Source organism: Ochlerotatus camptorhynchus, unplaced genomic scaffold, assembly GCF_037179485.1.
Source record: "Ochlerotatus camptorhynchus isolate MF236.1 unplaced genomic scaffold, CSIRO-AGI_Acam_v1.1 ptg000330l, whole genome shotgun sequence".
Taxonomy (NCBI): Eukaryota; Metazoa; Arthropoda; class Insecta; order Diptera; family Culicidae; genus Ochlerotatus; species Ochlerotatus camptorhynchus.
Genome location: NW_027040818.1, coordinates 14,700,822 through 14,721,828, shown reverse-complemented (window position 1 = coordinate 14,721,828; position 21,007 = coordinate 14,700,822). Strand labels below are relative to the sequence as shown.

Genomic DNA, 21,007 nt, shown 5'->3' with positions numbered 1-21,007 from the left:
TCAATTGGGTGCCCGATTTTTTGTGTGTGATTAGGGCCAACCACAAACTTGACACATTTACAAAAAAGTCAGCTCAATTGGTTGAAAGACTGCTGAGAAATGGCGGTGGGTAGATGGCACCACCCACCGCGAAAATCTGGGATGCCTGTATTATTGTCTTACAGCAACTTACCGCAGAAGCAAAATGCAAGTACGGGAACAAACCTAATAGATTTCTGGGAAAAAATAAACAAAACCTTGGAATAATCATGAAAACGCCTAAATAACCTCAAAACGTCAAAAGGGCTCTAAAATCGAATTGTCAAATTGACCACCGGTACAAAATGGTCCTAGCATATACCATAATTGCATAAAATATCCAAAATGGCCTAAATAGATTTTACAAAAAAAAAACCTAAAATTAAGTGGTGATCAAGACCTTAAAATGTTGAAAACAAAATTAAAACCAACATTCTATTTTTTTTTTGGTATTTCAAAAGAGCAATTGAAATACCAAATGTTTTTGGCTCAATTTTCATGACATGATGTTGTATTCAGACCAACTATGCATAAGTTGTTAAAAAGTACCATTCCATTCCAGCTCAAGTGGGTACACCACCTGTTGTCGATGTCACCGATTTGAGCCAAACTTGGCCAAAACGCTTATTTTGGCATCCTGAACAAACACCTTTTTTGATTTTTCTCTGAAGTGCCTAGATTCCTCTCGGTTACAACCCTGGATTTTCGAGATTTAAAAAAAATTCATCTTTCAGAAGAGATTACTCTACAACCAAATAAGCTATTCCTGATTTTAGCAAGTCTATTTGAAGGTTTATTAATGTAGATTCTTAGAGATGTACCCACATTTTGTTTTTGTTATAGTAACTACAGTAAACAGGCTGATTACCGGCAGGTATCCAAATCGTTAAAAAATTGCCTATTTTCACCATGGGCGGGATTTTTATTTCGTAATATTTTGGAATCAAATTTTCAGCACACTTTGGAAAACTCTACTACTTGAAGTGTTTCAAAGGGCAAATGATTTGGACAAATCGTTTTTGAGATATGACCAGATGAGTGAGTGGTAGTTTTTAGCTTTTCTGGTGCAAAATCAATGCTATTCATTTTATTTTTTCTTGAATCCCTTCATGGTTCCTCATAACTATAAATAAAAAAAAGCATTATTGCTCGTGAGATTGTATCTAAAAAAATAAATAAATTACTCAAATAAGGGCATTATTCATCCACAACTGAAATTGTATATACCTGCTGATCTATCTGATTTCATCGTACTTCTAAAGCACAACGTTTTGGCTGTATCCAATAGGCTCGAATTTTACACTTTTATGACCACTATTAAATTAAGGACAGAATTAAATATATGAGCTAGTTATGATTTCATATAATGAGAGGAGTTCAAGAAAAAATAAAAATATTAAATAGCATTGATTTTCCTTCAGAAAAGCTCAAAACTCCAACTCACTCATCTGGTCATATCTCAAAAACTATTTGTCCAAATCATTTGCTCTTAAAAACACATCAAGTAGAAATTTTTTTCCAAAGTGTGGTGAAAATTTGAGCCCAAATATTAAGAAATAAAAAATCCCGCCCATGGTGAAAATAAGCCATTTAAATTTTATTTTACATCTCTAAGAATCTAAATTAAAAAAACCTTCAAATTGACGTTCTAAGATTACGAATAGCTTATTTGGTTGCGGAGTAATATCTTCTGAGAGATGAAATTTTTAAAAATCTCGAAAATCCAGGGTTGTAGTCCAGAAAAGGATCTAGGCACTTTAGAGCAAAATCAAAAAAGGCCTTTGTTCAGAATGTCAAAATAAGCGTTTTGGCCAAGTTTGGCTCAAATCGGTGACATCGACAACAACTTTTTAAAATTCTGTGCCCGCTTGAGCTGGAATGACCCATGTAGGACCGCTAGCGAACCGGGAAAACCGTTAACACCAGGAAATAACCGGGAATTTGAAAAGATGCCGGAAAAAAGCCGAGAATCAGACGGGAGATCCGGGAAAATCAATAAACCTTAACATATTCCAACAAAAATTAAAAAACGAATAACAGCTTGAGCTTAATAAGCAAACATATATTTTTTTCAGCTGAAAAATGGTTTATTCAGCTCTTAAATATCTTAATTTTAAGATAAAAATTCTTAAATATTTTAATTTAATTTAAAATATACAGCATTTTTTTTTTACCCAGAACACGATTTCTTTGGCATTATTCTCGGACCTTGCTTAAAGTTGTCTTGTGAATCTTCCTCAGTATTGCTTTGAAATTATAAATTTAAAATTTTTAAAAATTTGTATGGACAATTGTCTACGCAGGAGGAGTTCCTGAGTTTTGAGTTTTTGGGTCATGAGTCCCAAAAAACTGTTTACGTAGCTAATGAACAGCCCCTAGGAATTCTCATTGAAATTCTCCCCACCACTCCCTTGGAATTCTTCTAAGAGTTCGTCAGGACTTAATCCTAAAATTAATTTAGAATTCTTGTCAGAGCTCCGTTAAATTTTTCTTCGAGTTCTTCTCATAAATTTGAATTTTCAAAATTCTATAAAAAAAAAAATCTTCTTATTAGAATCCTGAATTTTTCCAAGACTATACAATTTTCCAGCGACTGTATTTTTTCCAAATCTGGAATCTTGAAAATATGTCTTAATCAGGGATCTAGAAATTTTTTCAAAGTTCCTCATTTAGACTATTTTTCTCAGCTTCATATTGTTGGAAAAAATCCAATCCTGTTTTTTTTTTTTTTTAATTCAGGATAGATTTTCATAAGTCACAAAAATCTCTAAAAAATGGCATATTGTAAGACTCTAAATACATGCCTCAGGATCATAGAAATTAAAATTGTTTTTAAGATTTAATCTGTTTTTAAGATTTAGGGTAGAGAACTACTTCGGCCTAATCGTCCATTTTGGGCCTATCGAGCAGAAAACTTCGAATAAATCCATGATTTAAGAGTTAATAAGTCAATTCTAGATAGAGCTGGAATTAGGGCGTAACAGCTTTTGTAAACAATGACTTATCTCGATGATTTCTAAAAAGTCAAGGCTCGCCCATGCAAACCATCATCTTCATCGGATAGGGGAAGACTTACCCTACCCGATGGTTTTGTTGGTTTGCGTGGGCGTGCCTTGAATTCAGAGAAATCATCGCGAGAAGTCATTGTTTACAAAAGCTGTTACGCCCTAATTCCAGCTCTATCTAGAATTATGCGTTTCGTACGATACTTTAGTTAATAGGCTACCGAACGAAGTCAATGAGAACGCGTGATATGAAGGTTTGCACCCATTATTCCCAAAAACAAAAGAAGCGCTCCGACCGAATCAATTTTTTTCTTTTTTGCCGAAGTGAATTCATTGGCGTTTCAATGCGTTAGGCCGAGTTAATAATCCGTAGGCCGAGTTTAGCGTCAAGAAGCAGTGTTAGACTTTTGACAGTATCTCAACGATTGTTTGCTCTTTATCAAATATTATGGTACATACGGAAAGGTAAATAAATTTGAAAGCCATCAGTAACAATAACATTCCGTTAGGTGCTTAACTGCTCTAGATTAAGAAAGACTAAGTGCGGGTTGTGCTTAATAGACCGGAAATGGGGTAGTTAACCTCATATTAGTACAGATCACTAAACTTTAAAAAAAATCTTGCGTATCAAGATTTTAAAAACAATTTCTTTATATAATCTTTCCCTCTGAGATTCGGAAAAATGACCCATTCAGCCCGATAACGTTCGGCTATGCGACCTTTAAAAAAATCCACGGCTGTGGTACTTTGAATATTCTAACGCTTTACAATCATAAAAGTTTAAAAAATAAAAGTTATTCCAATTGATTCTAAGTACCTCGAAAATAACGTTTGAATAACAATCATTATTTTTACTAGATACTAAAATTCGGGAATATTTTGAGATTGGTACCGGAAAAATCGGGAAAAACCGGGCATTTTAAAATGAAAATTCACTGGCAACCCTGCAGGGAGGCAGTTCCCACACTTGATTAGAGATTTTATGTCTCAGAAAATTCCGGTGGCACCGACTGGGATTGAACTCAGGCCATTTGGGGTGAGAGGCAATCACGCATACCACTACACCACTGGCACCGCTGAGTATGTAAACTTGTTTGAATTTCTGCGATTCATGTAAGGGGACAGCCCGGCGATCAATAGATTGTAAAACACTGCTGGTCTTAATCGAGAGATGGCCGCTCCGATCAGAAGGCAAATCGCGCCATAAATTAAATGGATATCAGGCAAACAACGTTCACCGAATCCACTAGGTGGATTCGGTTCTCGCAGTTCAGTTCGGTGCCGTCGTTTGCAAGCGGTGAAGTGACAGAAATCCTATTAAAAATCGCCTTTGCTGCCAAGCGCAAAGCTTCTTTTGAGCTACACTGTTGTATAAGCAAGGCACCGGAAAGCTCAGTTTTCCTTCCATCTGTGCATAAAGCATTCAAGACGATGATACTGCTGATGATGACGATGATGTTGCAGAAATAGGATTTTGTTTTTGGAATAACTTTACTTTAAGATACAACCGATCCGAGACCGGGGACGTTGCCGTCGGCAGATGGCCGGTGCGAATGCGAGAGTTGAAAATTAGATTTATCCTTACGGCAGCGCGCGGAGCGATACACGGTTTCCAGTGTTTTTGTTGATGTTTTCCACTTCTTCCCGCGCTACGGGGTGATGCTGGGAAAACAATATCCTTGGAAGATAAATTATTTCTTTTCTCCGGAAAATGGGATTAACTCTCGAATTTTGCCAAGCGAGCTGTGTGCGTGAATTGGAATTTCATTCGCTCGCTCCCTCGGCTAATTAGGTGGAAAATTTGGAATTCATTTGGTGCCGGTGCCGGTTTGGCGGCGGCTCTGTCGGAATTGGATGCGCATTGAATATCCCTTTTTTTGTGTGGGTGTCGAGAACGAAGGTTGTATTTTTTTTTTGGGGGAGAATTATAATTCATCGTTGAAATTTTGCCCTAAAGAGGGCCGTATATAATTTACAAACGTGACTTTGTCGTACAATATTTAAATCTTTGTAATACAAATTGATAATCGATTTAAGCTGTAAAAAAAATTTGACGTTGGTTTGCTTTATCCCATTTTATTTGTACGAAGTACATAGGATAATAATTGGACCTTTGCAGTATATTCGAATTAACTTGTGGTTCATACGATACATTTCATAATAATATACGATTTCGACTTACTTGCAGTGTTCTTGAAATCATTCTCAAATCCCATGTACTGAGTCCTCCAGAGAGAATAAACTCGCGAATCTACAAACCAAAACTCACGCATTTTCACGCACTCGAACTGACAACGCCAACATTACATTCCAAGGTAAAACTCATAAAAATCGATCAAACGTGTATGTATGTTTGGTTAGTTTTTCATCGAATAATGCAAAAATACACCCTCAAAACAATGAAAAATTCTCAAATTTTACAAAATGAATGTCTAAATCGAAAATGCCATCAATGTTGAATTTTGGAACAAACTTAAAAAAAAAATTACCGACTTCGGTAATTTTAACCGAACAGCCGAACGTTCGGTAAAACTTTGACCCTCATTTCAAAAGCTCTGATCACTAAATTTTTAGTTCATAACACTGTCAGCCTTGTTTAAATAATCGAGTCTTGCCATTGTGGTGAAGTTTCCCTTGTTTTGAAATCTTAAAACTTATAATTAAAATGCCTGATTTTTACCGAACAGTTCAGCTGTTGAAAAGTCGGTAGGCGAATAAACTCATGCATGAAATTAGAGTTGTTGATTTTTTCCGAACACTGCCTACTTGAGGAGAGTAGAAATCTACAGAGTATAAGATGAACGGAGAGAATATTTTGAGTCAAATGAACTGTTAAAATCTGAGCCAATCGAACATTCCCAGAAGATTTTTTTTCCCGAGGATTTCCTATTCTTACTAGATCATATTTGAGAGTATTTTAATCAAATAGAAATTCAATCAGATTTAAGAATCAACAATAATATTCTAACTCTATTGATTAATTGATCTTTGTTTGTTAATTAATGGCACCAAGAAGTGTGCAAAATATTGCGATGCACTCAGTTATTAATTTGCACGTACAGGCTAGCTTGCATCAAGGGTTGCAAGATAATTTACATGCAAAACCTTGCTGCCGAATTGTATTTTGTTTTCTCCGCCCATCTCTCCCTCTGAGTATTTCTACTTGAGAGTCATTCGTTGTTTGATACTTATTTTTTTTTATATTGGATACTTGTTTCTGGATACAAGATACTGTTAGTCAACAATAAGAAAATAATTGTCCTCTGAAATTGCGCAATCCTTCACAAACCCCCTCCAGCTGTGAAAGGCATAACCTCTCATCCAATGCTCGAAATCCCTTCAGTATCATTTTCTTATCACCGTCTAGTAGAAACCTCCCACCGCAGTCAGACAAACGAAGCACCCTCGACGCCTATCATTCTTCAAAGCGAAAATGAAGGAATATCCCACCGAAGAGACAAAATATCCTAGAAAGCCTCTTCAGCCTATTTCTTTACCCGTGGCGTCGTCGTCGTCGTCGTCATATCTCTCGGATATAAGGCACTTTTCGCTTCATTCGCTCCCGTCAACTTTATGACACTTCATCGTTGCGTCGCACCACCATGAAATGGTGGTGACACAGCTCTTCTTTCTACACACTGAAAAACGAATCCCAAAATTTGGGAAAATAATTTATCCAAATTTAAATCATTCAAATGATGATTTTTTTTTCTTCAAATATACCTAAAATTTACTCACATTTGGTTGACAAAATAAACTTACAGAGTTGCGGTTTTTGATTTCATTGTGTAGAATATAAATAATAAAAAGCGTTCAGCTCAACAGCGACTCCAGCTAGATTGCAGAATCCTCCGTTTCTCAACGATGACGACGACTCATATGACGATGCGATGATAGCATGGGGGAAGATATAATCAAATAGCTGGCAAACTCTTGAATGGCTGTGAGTTTGATAACAACAGCTGGGATCAGTAGTAGTGGATGACGGGGGAGGGTGGTAAAATCTTGATATATCCCTTTTTCCGTCCTATGAAAAGGATATGCTTTCTTCATAGAGACGTTTTGTCTTGGCTTTTTGTGCGGAGAACAAAAGCGCTACACTCGATAGCTCAATGTGCGATTGTGTGTGTGAGAATCAAGGATACTGGAATAGTTGAGGGTTGTTTGATGTTGAGAAAAAAAAAAATTAAATAGAATGGATGGCATCTTCTCAATCCTTCAGCTTGACAGCAGATGACAACATACTAAAGGGATTGGCTACAACAATTGATTGTTTCTCATTCAATAGTATAGTCTCTATAATAAAAAAAAAATAGTAGGTAGTTGATAAATTAGACATTCTTCGACAGGGCGGGCCATTTTTAGGAATCAAACAAACATGACCGAAAGGAGAAAATGGTTTCTGCAATATTATGAACGATGAAATGCTCCTTAAACATTGGAAACGGGCAGCGTCTAGAATAAGCTTCTAAAAGAAGATTGCAAAAAAAAAGCTTCTAAAGGAAGCTTCCTGATGAGGCTCCTTAAGAATATTCTAAAATAAGCTGCTATTCGAATCTCATTCTAGACCAGGGTTTCCCAACCGGTGGTCCGCTGCCGACAGGGAGGTCGTGAGGTTTTTTCAAGGGACCGCGAGTGGTTTGTTTGGTCTAAAAAAATATGCCAAAAGTGACAATATCTTGGCTAAAATCAAAACATTTTTTGAATCGGGTGGCTTACAGTGGTAAAAAGTAAGTGGAGTTAAAATCGATGGCGCTCTAGCAATGCTTGGTAACAAATCAAGATTTCAGAAAGAGATTATAGAGTTTGCTCCATACACCGATATGCCCTCGTCAGCAAGAGCAAGACTCTGCCGGAACTAATGTTAAAAGTACTTGATTCTGTCATCAAAATTGTTAATTACGTGAAATCTGGAGCTCTGAACACTCGTTTATTCAAAGAACTCTCCAAGCAAATTTATTCAGATCACGTGGTTCTTCTTTTCTACACTGTTGCTCGCTGGTTGTCCAAAGGCAATGTTCTCAACCGTGCTTTTGAATTTAAGGAAGAAATCAAAATGTTCTTGGAAGTTCAAGGCAAAAATGATTTCATTGCTAATTTTAGTGTGGAAAGTTGCCATAAGCATCTCGCTTGTTCAATAAATTTTTAGGCATCAAAATTCGCTGGACTTGAAAATACGGGGCCAGTAAACCTTTTTTTTAATACTTTATTAATGAGATTTTTAGCCGATGGGTAGTTCATCTCAGAGGGCTAGCAAACCCATCTAATTCACTTCCAAGACGATCTTCCAGCAGTCAGGCAAAACTGGTCTCTAAAGGTTAGTATTGGAAATGTTGCCATGTTTTATAGACTCTGAAGTATGACCGACAAAAGAGCGAACGAGCTAATCTCGGATCTTTAAACAGAAATTATTGCTCATTTTCACTCACTGGATTGTCAACGTGAGCTGTGTTTCCTGAGCTGATACAAGAAAATGCTGATGTAGTCCGCAATCCGTTTTCTTCCTCAATGGACGTGGAAGTCTTGAATGAAACAGAGGATACATATTTGGACCTGAGAAATGATTCCTCATCTCGTGATTTGTTCCGTGAAAAAGATTTGAACCAGTGGTTCTGATGTGCCATGTCGTATCCCAAAGTCTCCTAGCAGACATTGAAGGTCCTTGTCCCATTTGCAGCTTCGTAAGTACGCACGAGAGCGGATTTTCAACTCTTCTCCTCATTAAAACCATGAAAAGAAACAGATTGAACGTTGACGAAGATATGAGATTGGCATGATCACAAACACAGCATCGTAACTAGATTTGAGATTTACAACATCGAGTTGTTGGCTGTTGTTAACATAGTATTTTGAAATGAAACGAATAACTAACAGATCAAATGAATGGTTTTTATTCATCTCAGCGTAATTTATACTTTTCAGGAGGCCGCGATGATTTACGATGGTTTTATAACGGCAATGAACAATCCAATTAGTTTAAATATAGCATTTCAAAGTGTAAAACATTCCTGCTTAGTAATTCAGCTTTTTGCTGTTTTAAAAACCTTTAATAGTCTGGCAAGAAAGTCAAAAACTGTCTTGTTTTAAAAATAAATTTAAAACAGTTATCAATCCCTCCTTAAAACTGTTCTGTAATTCAAGCATAAACGTCATTAGCAATTGTTTATTAATGTCAATAATACTTTATAAATGTGTTCTATCATTATAAAAGCAACCATAAAACAATTAGGTTTTGCATTAGAGAAAAAAGCATTAATTGTTGCTTTTTAGCCATTTTACTTTAACATCCTTAACTCTCCAATTACTTTGTTTACAAATATGGTTCCTCATAGTTAATAAATGCCAAATTTATGACAAGGAAATCTCGGGATGAAAAAATCAAGGCAATTTCAGATAAATTTACTCCATAGAAGAACCAGCACACCACCAACGACTGACCATCTGTCGGAGAAGAGTAAAGTGAGCGGGGCCCTCGAACTCATAAAACATTGTCTAAAGTTGAAAAACATACCAGCCTTCTCCAGATCTTGCGATGACAATCGAAATAACAACCGACAGCAAACCACTGAAACTGTAAGTTAGCGGAGATTAGCTGGTTTCCGTTCCAAAGCAGCGATTTTATTCGGCGAAAGACTCTTCGAAAATTTCATTCAACCGTACATCTCTGCATCATTGGATGGTGCACTTCTGTAACCATCCAGAAGAAGGGGATCTTTTCCGGGAACGATTGCGCTTCCAGCTGTTTGAAATGCGAAATGTTGTAGAACAGTATCGCAAACTATCTGAGTAACTGCTCCCAATCCAAACAGCCTGGAAGAATCCTGGATCTCACAGCGCAACTATCGAAAGATAAACAAACGTTGACGTTTAACTTTTTGCAGGCAAACTTTACCTCCGTAAATGCTGCCATAAATTTGAACGGATTAGGATCACGCAAAATGGCTTTAGATAAATACAATTCAGCCTGCAAGTTTTCTTCATAAAAGCCATTTTAAAACCTTATTAATTTGTTAAGGAATTCTTGAAAGCAAAACCACTTTTTCGCAAATGACCCATGAAAATCAACTTTTATGCCACCGCCATGTTACAATTAGTTTGCTTGTTTTTTACAATCTTCGATTTTCAATCAATATTTCCTTAGATATAACTATATTTTGGTAAATTTAGCAATGAGCAAACATTTAAATGCGAAAATAATAAAAAAAAAATCTCGGTCAAGATCGATCTGAAGAATATTTTTTTTCCAATGTTAAATAATTAGTCAAATCGACGTTTTACGAGGGTGGACTTAATTTTTTCGATGTTTTCACGTACATTTCACATAAAATTTACTATGGCACTTAAAACTAGGCCACTTAATGAAAACTATTGTAATAAATTTGAATATTCAACAAGATTTTTATACCATCAGTTTTTATTTTTATTATTTCGATAAGATCGGATTCATAAATCCTATTTTATCTTGATTGATGCTTTCCTAGTGGATTCAGCATGCGGCTAAGGGAAATGGCTCGGAAAGGGTTTTAATTGTTGCCAAATAGCTTTTATTGTAGCTTTCAAATGGTTTTCAATGCGTTCGTCATACAACCTTTTGCAGTAAACCAATCTTGATGAGCTTCGAGAATACACCCTTCAGAACCTTCTCCAGGGTGGGCCAACTAGACATATTCTAGTCATAATGAGGTTTTGATGGATGCATTAATGACAAAATAGCCTTGACCAGGGTTTTATGAATGTTGTTTTATAGTTGCTTTGTAGTATTTCATAAAACGTAAAATGTTACTTGGGAGAGATTTTCTTCAAAATCTCATCGAAATTTTTGTCATGCAGAACGTGACAGTGTTGTGATCATCGTAATTACTAGCTATCTTAATAATGTATTGACTTTATCGATTTCATACGGTTGCTTGCTTAAATTAATCTAAATCAGATAGAAATGTTGATGTCAAAACAGCATAAGAATTATTCTCATGAGTGCTTGATCATTGAAAAATGACAAGAAAGCTAATGATAGGTAGCTTCGTCTCGTGATAGCGAGAGGACCTGTTTTCTCATCGGCACATGACGGCCGTGATATTTACCAGCTCTGGCTATAATATTACATTTCTATAGCTGCCCAATCGACATAAATTAGAAATGTGTTTTTGTTAAGCATTTGGATTGATTTTATGCAATGAAAGATCTTTTCAAAACTTATAGGACTTAGGGCTTTTACATTTTTGCCTTTCTTGTACACCTAGGTGTACTGAAAGGCGATAATATCATTTGAAAAACAAATTTTCGATTTTAGGCAAAATCAAGTTCAATTTAAGGCTAATTTTCAAATGCCAAATGACCACTTCCAGTTTGTTTATTACTAGCTCCAATAAAATTCTATTGAATTGTATAAATTATATTGGTTTCGGAGATTAAAAAAAATGTAGATGCCCTGTGGGCCAGAATCAGACATGATTCAAAATATATCTTCGACACATCGAATCACATGAAGTGGTCAGGTTAAGTGCCCAGGTGTCAGTGATTTGGTCACTTTTTTCAAGTCAGTCTTCTTTTTTTTAGGCTATGTCACTAAAGTCTCGTTTTTTGTAATCAATCACTATTTTCAACTGTTTCAACGTGAATTTATTTCAAGATTCATCATTCTTCTCGCATTGTGTAGGATCTGATAGTCCAATCGACGCCTACATTTTGGTCTAATTTTCGAATTATTCGAAGGTGCCAGGGCAGTTTGAAGGTGTTTACGAGAATTCCATATTTTTTTCAGACCAGAACCGACATTTTCAATACAATTGAGAGCTCAGGGAAGCTCCGAGCACAATAAGTTAGATCAGAGAATCAAAGGACATTTCAAATAATTTCATAGAAATTGCAGAAGCCTTGAAGAAGTTTCGAAATACTCTGGGAATGCGCGTAAACCTCAGCAAAACTCCGAGAGAATTTCTGGAACACAATAAAAATTATATGAACTTTTGATAAATGTGAGAGTGTAATAAGGGTGTCATCGAAATTTAAAGAACTTAAAAACAACAAAGTTCCATTAATTGAAAAATGCGAGCGAAATTCCCGAGAACTTCTAAGAAATTTAGATTGTTTTAGATAGTTTCATGATGCCCAGCAAAGTTCCGAGTACTTCGAGGATGATCAGATAACTTTAGAACAATCCCAGGGCTGGTAGGAGGTCACTTTTTAGTGACTTTGTCACTTTTTTAAAGTCAGCCACTAAAAAGTCACTTTTCACACCAAAAAGTCACTAAAACAGGGTGTCCATCCAACCGGGAAAAAACCGGGAATTCGGAATTGCCGGGAAAAATGCGGGAAAACCCAAATCGCACCGGGAAAGATAATGTATACTCATCCTAAGTAACAATTTTGGTTTTATCATAGTATTGTAGGCCATAATTTGGTCTTCAAGAATCATTTAAAACCTCAATCATTTTTTTAATATACATAATTATATTCATTTGTTTACACTTCTGTTATCAATTTTCATATTATGCTTTCACTGTGGTGAAGTATCAAAATTCCGCAAAATTACAAATCAAATCTATTCCTTCCGTACACAATCAACGAACTTTAAAAAATCATGAGATGATTGGTCCAGAGATAAATTAAAAATAATTTCTGCACTGTGTGCAATCAGGTACACAAGATTAGTCAGGATATCTATATCTATCTCGATCAAGGTTGCAAAGACTCATTTCAGCTAAAACAATGTTTTTCTAAATTATGAAATAATTAGATGCCATGATCAAATTTTGAATTGGTAGGATACAAGAAGAGGTTGCAAAGAATGTGTTTGACATATTAAACCTGTTTATTTCACTTCATGAGAGTCACAATCAGCGATTTTTCACCAACTCACTCACTCACTCACTCAGCGATCAGCAAATCGCTGATTGTGACTCATAGAAAGCAAAATTTACAGGTTTTATGTTTCAAACGCATACTTTGTAACCTCTTCTTGTAAGTTACAAGTAAAACATGCCATCATACCATCTTTTGGTTTTATTATTCCGAAAAACATTATTTTAGCTGAAATGAGTCTTTGCAACCTTGATCTCGATATCTAACCATTGCAAGAAATATTTTGATAATTGTTTATGTTTTGAGAGTTGGTGCACAGGTTGATTGAGGTTAAAGCGACGCCACTGTAGAATACCTTTAGTATATAATAATATAACATATAATAATATAATATATAATAATATAATATATAATAATATAATATATAATAATATAATATATAATAATATAGTATGAAAATTAATAAAAAGAATAAAGACCGAACTCCAGGTATTTTGGAAACCCTAATATTCCAAACCACACAAGCAATATTTCCGATTTCCATGTGGTCTTTAAGTCAATTTTAAGCCTATAAGGCCTCTTAAAAACCATGATAAAACCAAAATTGTTTCTTGGGCAATTATATTATGGGGCTTCCCGAAGACTTACCCATTCTATCATTAAGTCGAATCGTCGTATTGATAATCTTAAATTAAATTTCGAACGGAGATTCAAAATGCTCAAAAGTGGAAATCGAAAAAGATATGTATTAACCTGTCAAATATCTCCAATACAATTTAAATATTTTGGTTACACATCTTTGTATTCCACCAAATGTTTTTAGGCATATAACAACTATAGGCAACTCCTGGAAGATTTTAAGAATTTTTAATACAACATACCAAAACAACATTTGGGCTAAATTTTTGCAGCAGACCCTTTGATTATGAATTCATGCTTCCATGAGATTTTGGAGATCTAGATTAACAACATATTAATGCAAATCTTATCTCATATTTTTCTGCAAAATTGACATATTGTAGAGCAATTCTGCTGAAAAAATATGATTATCTATAAACAGTTATTTTTGAATGCCTTTTTAGTTTAAGGCAGCGGTGATTTTTTTGTTTTTTTTAAATAACCGGAGAAAAACCGGGAATTGGATTTGAATGGACACCCTGCTAAAATCACTTTTTCACAACCAAAGTAGAGAGAAATGGGAAAATATCAACATCATTTTTAAATTGAATACTTGGCACTAAGGACGTCTACAGTAGTTATGACAAAATATGCAAATCTGTTGAAAAATTAACAATTTTAACCAACCACAAACATTTAAGGAACTTTAAAACGCCAAGATAGTAAATACTGGGAAATGCCTTCAATTTCGATTACAAATCGGGTAAAATATACCTTCTTTTCCCAAAAATAAATTCTAGACCTTGGGAACTGTTCAAGGGTATTTGTCTGTGCTAGATTTTCAAAAGTCTTTGAAGAATTATCAAGCCTCTCAAGAATTATCAATTTGATTATTGTTTAAATTATTAAAGACGCCAAATTGAGCTCTGAAACAATTCTGGAAATAATTCCAATATAAATGAGAGAAGAGCTCCTTGTCAATTTTAACGAGAGTTCTGAGAAGAATTCTGTGAGGATTGTAGGTCCAACTCTAATAATAATTCAAAACTAGTTCTGACATTTTTTAAGAGAGCTCTGATGAGAATTCCATTGTAATCCCGTGAACTCCAAACATGCTCTCTGTGGATAGAAATAAATGCCGAGAAGAATTCCAAAGGAATCGATTTTTTAGGGTTCAATCTCAATGGAATTCTTCGAAGAGTTTCAAGGGTATTCTGAGATGGATTTTTGTTATTAGAAATCTAAGGAAATACCGTGGGAATTTTCAAGAGAATACGTATTGAATTCAATCCTTTAAATTTGTCGAACCTCTTAACGGAATTCTTTTATGAAGAGCTTTGAGTGGGTTGGTTTATTTCCTTTAAATTCCGTTATAATTGCTTATCTTTTGACGGATACGCGTATTTCGTCTACTATTTGCAGACTTCATCAGTACTTGGCACTGGTGAAGTATGCAAGTAGTAGACGAAATACGCGTATCTGTCAAAAGATAAGCAATTATAACGGAATTTAAAGAAAATAAACCAACCCGTTTAAACTCACCTATTGAATTTCCAATAGAACTCAGGGGAGAAGTTCAAGATTATTCTATGCTGAAATTTACAACATTTCTGAGGTTAATTGCATGGAAATTCTAAGGAGAATTCAATTAAATTCAAAATGGATTTATGGTAGCAACCTTTAATTATGTTTTATTACTTCATGCGTGAAGTTAACGATTTACATAGTTGGAGATGCTTAACATCAAAAATCAAACTGAAAGTGGACATTTTATACGATGAGCTGTTTGGAGGTGATGGTTCCGAGCGAGCAAAGGAAAATTTTGAGGAAGCTACGAATCTGGTAGAGAATCAGGTAAATGCTTACATCAGATGGCGATTTAAGTGTGACACAATCGATAGAACTGTTTCCGCACATCGGAGGTACATGAGCAAATCGGCGATCATCCGTTTTGCCAGTGTGGCGGGGGGAAACACCCCACACCATCCCTCATGAACGGATGAGTTTGGTAAAGGGGATGCTCTACCCGATTCGTACCTTCCTCAAAATTGCCCTAAGCTTGCTTTCTACATTCTATATACAATTTTCACACTGCCGTACTAAACGGAACTAGTAACTCTGTACTTTCATCTAATCATCCATCGTATAAAATGTCCACTTTAAGTCATTAAGCATCTCCAACTACGAGAATAATCTTTAAGTTTAAGCAAATCGGGAGACAAGTTTAAGCGAATTGAAATGATTCTGAAAAAAATCTGTAAAATGCTCTTAGCGAATTATCAAAGTTGTATCAAAATTTTAAAGATTTTAAACGCAGAATCAAATTCAAGATCTTCGAAAAAATGCTGTCGTTGTAAGGATATATTTAACCCTATTAAAGCTGGTTTATCATGGGTTATTGGTTCATACATTAATTTAAATGTATATCGCTCAGCCACCAATTAAAAAAAAACTCCTGGAAAATCTGGAAATTGCTATTAGCTGGTAATCATGTATAATGTAATCACAAAGACATTTTTCCAATCACTTCAAATGCTCTTCATAGGAGATTCCGTTGAGAATGTCGATATAATTAGAGGAATTCATGAAATGTGATTTTAAGTTCAATGACGAAACACAGTTAATTTCCATATTATATATATGGTCATAAAAATGAGAAGATGATGTGAAATTTAATTTTCAGTGTATTTCCTGTTTCGTGTATCTATAACATTTGTCTTAACTTAGTCCAATTCAAATCTTTCTCACTTTCCTTTAATTACGAGCCGCATCCGTTTTTGAAAATCGATATCTTGAAGCATTTTGTTCCATATTTTCACCAAACGTTGCTTAAAAGTTTCCACGGTTAGTCCCTTGGTATTCCTTAGTTCGCCTAATATGTAGCCCTATGCAAAGAAGTCGAGAGGATTCAAATCGGGTGAGGATGTAGGCCACTCTTTGGACGAAATGAAATCCGGGAAATTGGCCTCACACCAAGCCTGTGTAACTTTTGCCTGATGGGACAGTGCAGAGTCTTGTTGGAAGCAGTTTGGTGCATTCTTATAATGTTTTTGGACGAACGGAAGCAGTGGTTATCGATGTGATATTTACTGTTGATTTTAACACCAGGTTCAATGAACAGCAATGGAACTTTCAATTTTTTGGAGAAACATCCCCTAACCATCACCCTGGAAACATTCTGGAACCTTTGAACAGCCAATTTGTCACGAGGAATATCAGCAAGATATGCTGCATATACCCGATCATTTTGCTGGTTGTGGTGATCCTGTAGCAGGAACATTTTCTCATCCGAAAACAGAATTTCGCAATCACCGTGCCGTTTGAGCAGTTTCCGACATCTTTCGACTCTAGCTATATTTTGCTTTCCGGTCAAACCATGCACCCGCTGTTTTTTGTAAGCATTCAATCCGAGATCATCTTTCAAAATACTCCTGATCGTTGGCTGCGGCATTCCGAGTTCTTTGGCCATCTTACGCCCAGATTTACAAGAATTCTGCCGAATTCACTCTCTCACTCGTTTGATAACTTCTGGAGTCCTGATACTGCGTTTTCGGCCTGGTCTTGGAGGGATTTTCCACGAACCAGTTTCCTTGTACCGTTTAATGGTGCGAAAGATGAATCTTTCGTTTATTCAAAGTGGTTTCAGCGTCTTTAAAATAGAACACGGTCTATGATGCTTCAAAAACAGGCTTATCACGAGTTCCCTTTTTGCGTCCATGATTATCACGAGTATCAAACGAATGAAAATTCAAAACAAACTTGCATGCCGTGTTGACATTTGAACACACTCTAAAAGAAAAATATGCAGACATGTATGTGATTAACCCATTTGATACTAAAATTGCTCAAAAACACTGACTTTCACCCTGTACAACAAATATCGAAATGAGGGAATCGCGGTAAAACAGTTAAACATAACACTGATGGCACAAATTTCCAAAAGATTTGTGTTTTGTTGTGCTGTCAATGACTAGGGTTAATTACGGCTTCGGCAATAACTTTACCTCTTATTGTCAGGGGGTAAATGAAGTCCTTGAGAGCCCAGTTTTTGCATGTGACAAATGTTTGGTACGCAAAGTACTTTATTCACTCCGCTGACGGTAATAGGTAAAGATTTTGCCAAGCCCGGCAGTTCCCTAACAATGTAATCGCTCTAATTGACCCTACCAAATTTATTAGCCCCTCCACATTCTAGCAAACTAACTCCAATCTCTTCATCATAATTTGAAACCACAACCCGATCACGATCCCCAGTAATTCTAACGATTAATCGCACTGGTAATTGCTCAGATTAATCTCTACCATGCTCGTTCAGTTACATTTAGGAGCATGCATTAAGTACGTCACGCGAAATTTAGGGAGAATCAACCCCCCTTCCCGCTTTCATGTTTTTCTTATCCCTAAGACATTGCTTGTCACACATTTTTAAACCCCCCACTCCCCCATTAAAGCATGACGTATTCAATGGATGTTCCCTTACCGTAAACAGAAATATTCAACTTCCCGAAAACTCATTTCTCTATCTCCACTGTCGTCGTCGTCGTCGTCGTAGCTGCCACCTTGCTACGCTACGTGACCGAAATTTAGCGGATAATTTTCTCCGCAGCAGGTGCCTCAAACTTAGCAAACCACGTGTCGGTCGTCGTTTTCGGTGTCGTCTTAGTGCGGCTCCGCCGCTGCCAATAGTGGGATGAAAAGTTTTCCATTCTCCGCAAAATGTTGACTCTACTGGCAGCACACGTCGCGCGATTTCACAAAGCTTCTTCTCCGAACCGTGTAGATTATTAGTCTTACGCTGATAGCTTTGTGTGTGTGTTCTTATCTCTTAAATGGGAAAGCTATAAAATTGCAGCAATTGGATTCACCGCGCTATCGTTAGAAGAGCTTATTCGCTTTCAGATTTCAACCTGCTGCATCCAGAATTTGCTTTTAATCGTGAATTTTGCATCTTTTTCAGTGCTGCCATCTATGTGTTGCGACTTGTTACTGTTATTGATACTAAGATGGCGGCACTTGCCTTTTAGTGAAATCAGAGACAAACACTAGTTTAAAGCTTTTCAGCCTGCCTCAAAATTACTGCCGAATTCCAAATTGGTTCATCGTGTTTTAATCGATTATTTCGTTCTTTTCTTTTCATTTCACGCCGCTCAAAATCTGAATCTGATCACAAACCCTTTTTTTCGTTTTTGTGCCATTTGCGTTGTCGCTATTGTCGTATTAATCATCTCCAATTACATAACCAAACACACCCTTCTGCACCAACACCATTCCCTGCCTCCTTCCACAAAACGCTACGCGAATTGTCTCGATAAGAAGACCGAATTATTGCAGCAAACGGAACCAGAAACGCAAGTCTCAAGTGCCAACAACAACCAAAACAACAGCAACAGTAGCTGTAGCTCACCGACAGACGCCGTCTCCGCCGCCGCCGCAGCCGCTGCGATAATAGCGGCCAACAGTTCGATGGCGAGCAGCGCCACCAGCTGCAGTAGTAGTCCTGCCGGGAGCTGTATCATGACCACCGGATGCAGTACCATCACGACGACTGCCGGCACCGGAACGGTGCCGCTGAGTACGGCCCAGCAGATGTCGGTGGTGGCCGCCGCCACCCAAGCCGCCCAAAGTCAACAACAGCAACAGCAGCAGAATGTGGCCGCCGCCGTGGCAGCCGCTACCGCGCTGGCCGAATCCAAAGCACAACCAAAGCGACTACACGTGTCCAATATTCCGTTCCGATTTCGGGACCCGGATCTGCGGTCCATGTTTGGGGTGAGTACTGTTTTCGGTTTTTTGCTACCTTAGGTTGTTTGTAATGGAGTTGAGTTGGGTAACGCACTCGAAGCATCGAGTTTTGTAAAATTGCTGGAATTCTCAGGACTTCCAAAGGCTGCTGGAGGACCTGAATTTCAATTTTTAATGGTTTAAAGCAAAATCAAACAGCTTAGGAGCAGTTCCACGCCGAATGACGAATCGGAAAAAAATTCGGTCTTTTCCGATTTTCATGAAACTTTGCATAATTGTGCGTTATGGGCAATCATTCACATGTTTTCAAAAATTCGGCCATTTTGGTTTCAAAATGGCGTCTTTTATAAATTGTAGCACGAAAATGTCATTTCTGATCGAAATGACGTATGAGAAAAAGTTTTAGAGAAAATAAAGTCCTTCTGGGAAAAATATACATGATAATTTTTAGTAATTTTGAGTAATAATTCCCAAAAAGGTATTTTTTTTAATTAAAAAGCTCATAAAAATGCAAATGTTTGGAATATTTAAAATTATTATCACTTGAAAATAGAGGAAAATCGTTGAACAAAAGCTTTCGGTCAAATAGGGGAAAAGTTGGCTTCGGCAATACCTTAACCTATTATCGTCGGGGGGGTAAACAACGTCCTTGAGAGCTCAATTTTGTCGTGTGGATACATTGTGTTTCAGAGCAACTATTGGCCAAATTTGAGTGCTCAAGGACTTTGTTTACCCCCTGACGATAATAGGTTAAGGTATTGCCGAAGCCAACTTTTCCCCTATTTGATGGTTTTGTTAATACATTTTTTCATATAATTTCTACACAGAAAACAATATTTGAGACATTCTGAATCGTTATCTGTGCTGAAATTACATAAAAAAGCTAGAAAATAAAAAGTTTAAAAATATGACCAATGTTCTACGATTTTTGTGAATTTTTAAGTGTCCATGGTTTTAAATAGTCTTTAAGTTTGCAATTTGCATGCGCGTTATTATAAAATAAATTATAAATATTGAAGATATACTTTCCGACAAAAACAAATAATTAACCCTGATGAATGTGGGCGTCTTAGTGGAATACCTGTATAATGAGAGAGAGAAGGATTAGTAAATACTCGACTATTAGTACAAGACACTGAAGAAGTCTGCACATTGTAGACGAAATACGCGTATCTGTCAAGGATAAGCAAATAAAGTAGTGGAATTAAATGGAAAATACTAATCCTTCTCTCTCTCTCATTATAAATAATTAACGTTTTTTTATTTTTCCCACAATTACTTTACTATTCTAAACCACTTTGTATCAGACGTCATATCGATCAGAAGTGACGTTTCAGTGCTAAAATTTATTGAAAAATACCAAAGACGAAATTTTGAAATAAATTACGACATCCAAAATGGCTGATATTTTGCAAAAATGTAAATGAGGCCCATAACACATAATTCCGGAGTGATTTAAGATTTGGGCGTAATTGCATTTGTAAACAAACACGTCAATCACCGATTCCTCACAAATAAAAGCTCAATCTCGAAAATTAATAATACTATGAGGAAGAGGAATGATTCCTCTATCATTTGGTATAGTTTGTTTGTGAGATTAAGCTTTTATTCAAGAGAAATCAGTAATTGCCGTGTTTGTTTACAAAAGCAATTACGCCCAAATCTCAAATCACTCCGGAATTATGCAATCCAATTAATCAGGCAAGAACCACTCCAAACCACACCGGGAATGTGATTGGAGACTTAAATGGTATTTTCAATATCTATTTTAATTAAATTCTGTTTTATTAAAAAATGTAAGTCTGCTATGACGCATTTCGCGC

At 36.3% G+C, this 21,007-nt stretch overlaps 1 protein-coding gene across 14 annotated transcripts in view; it reads left to right on the top strand.

Annotated features, from left to right (window-relative positions):
* LOC135708360 (RNA binding protein fox-1 homolog 1-like) overlaps positions 1–21,007 on the top strand; it is a 953,484-nt gene that overhangs the window by 613,552 nt on the left and 318,925 nt on the right. For 12 of the 14 annotated variants that reach the window (XR_010518292.1, XR_010518293.1, XM_065230430.1 and 9 more), the window contains one exon: positions 18,756–19,211. Coding sequence is in view for 12 of the 14 variants with exons in the window: in XM_065230430.1 (XP_065086502.1) it covers positions 18,756–19,211 (456 nt within the window). In the remaining 2 variants the exon portion in view is untranslated. The remainder of the gene's footprint in view (positions 1–18,755; positions 19,212–21,007) is intronic. The other 2 variants (XM_065230426.1, XM_065230425.1) reach the window with 2 other exon arrangements.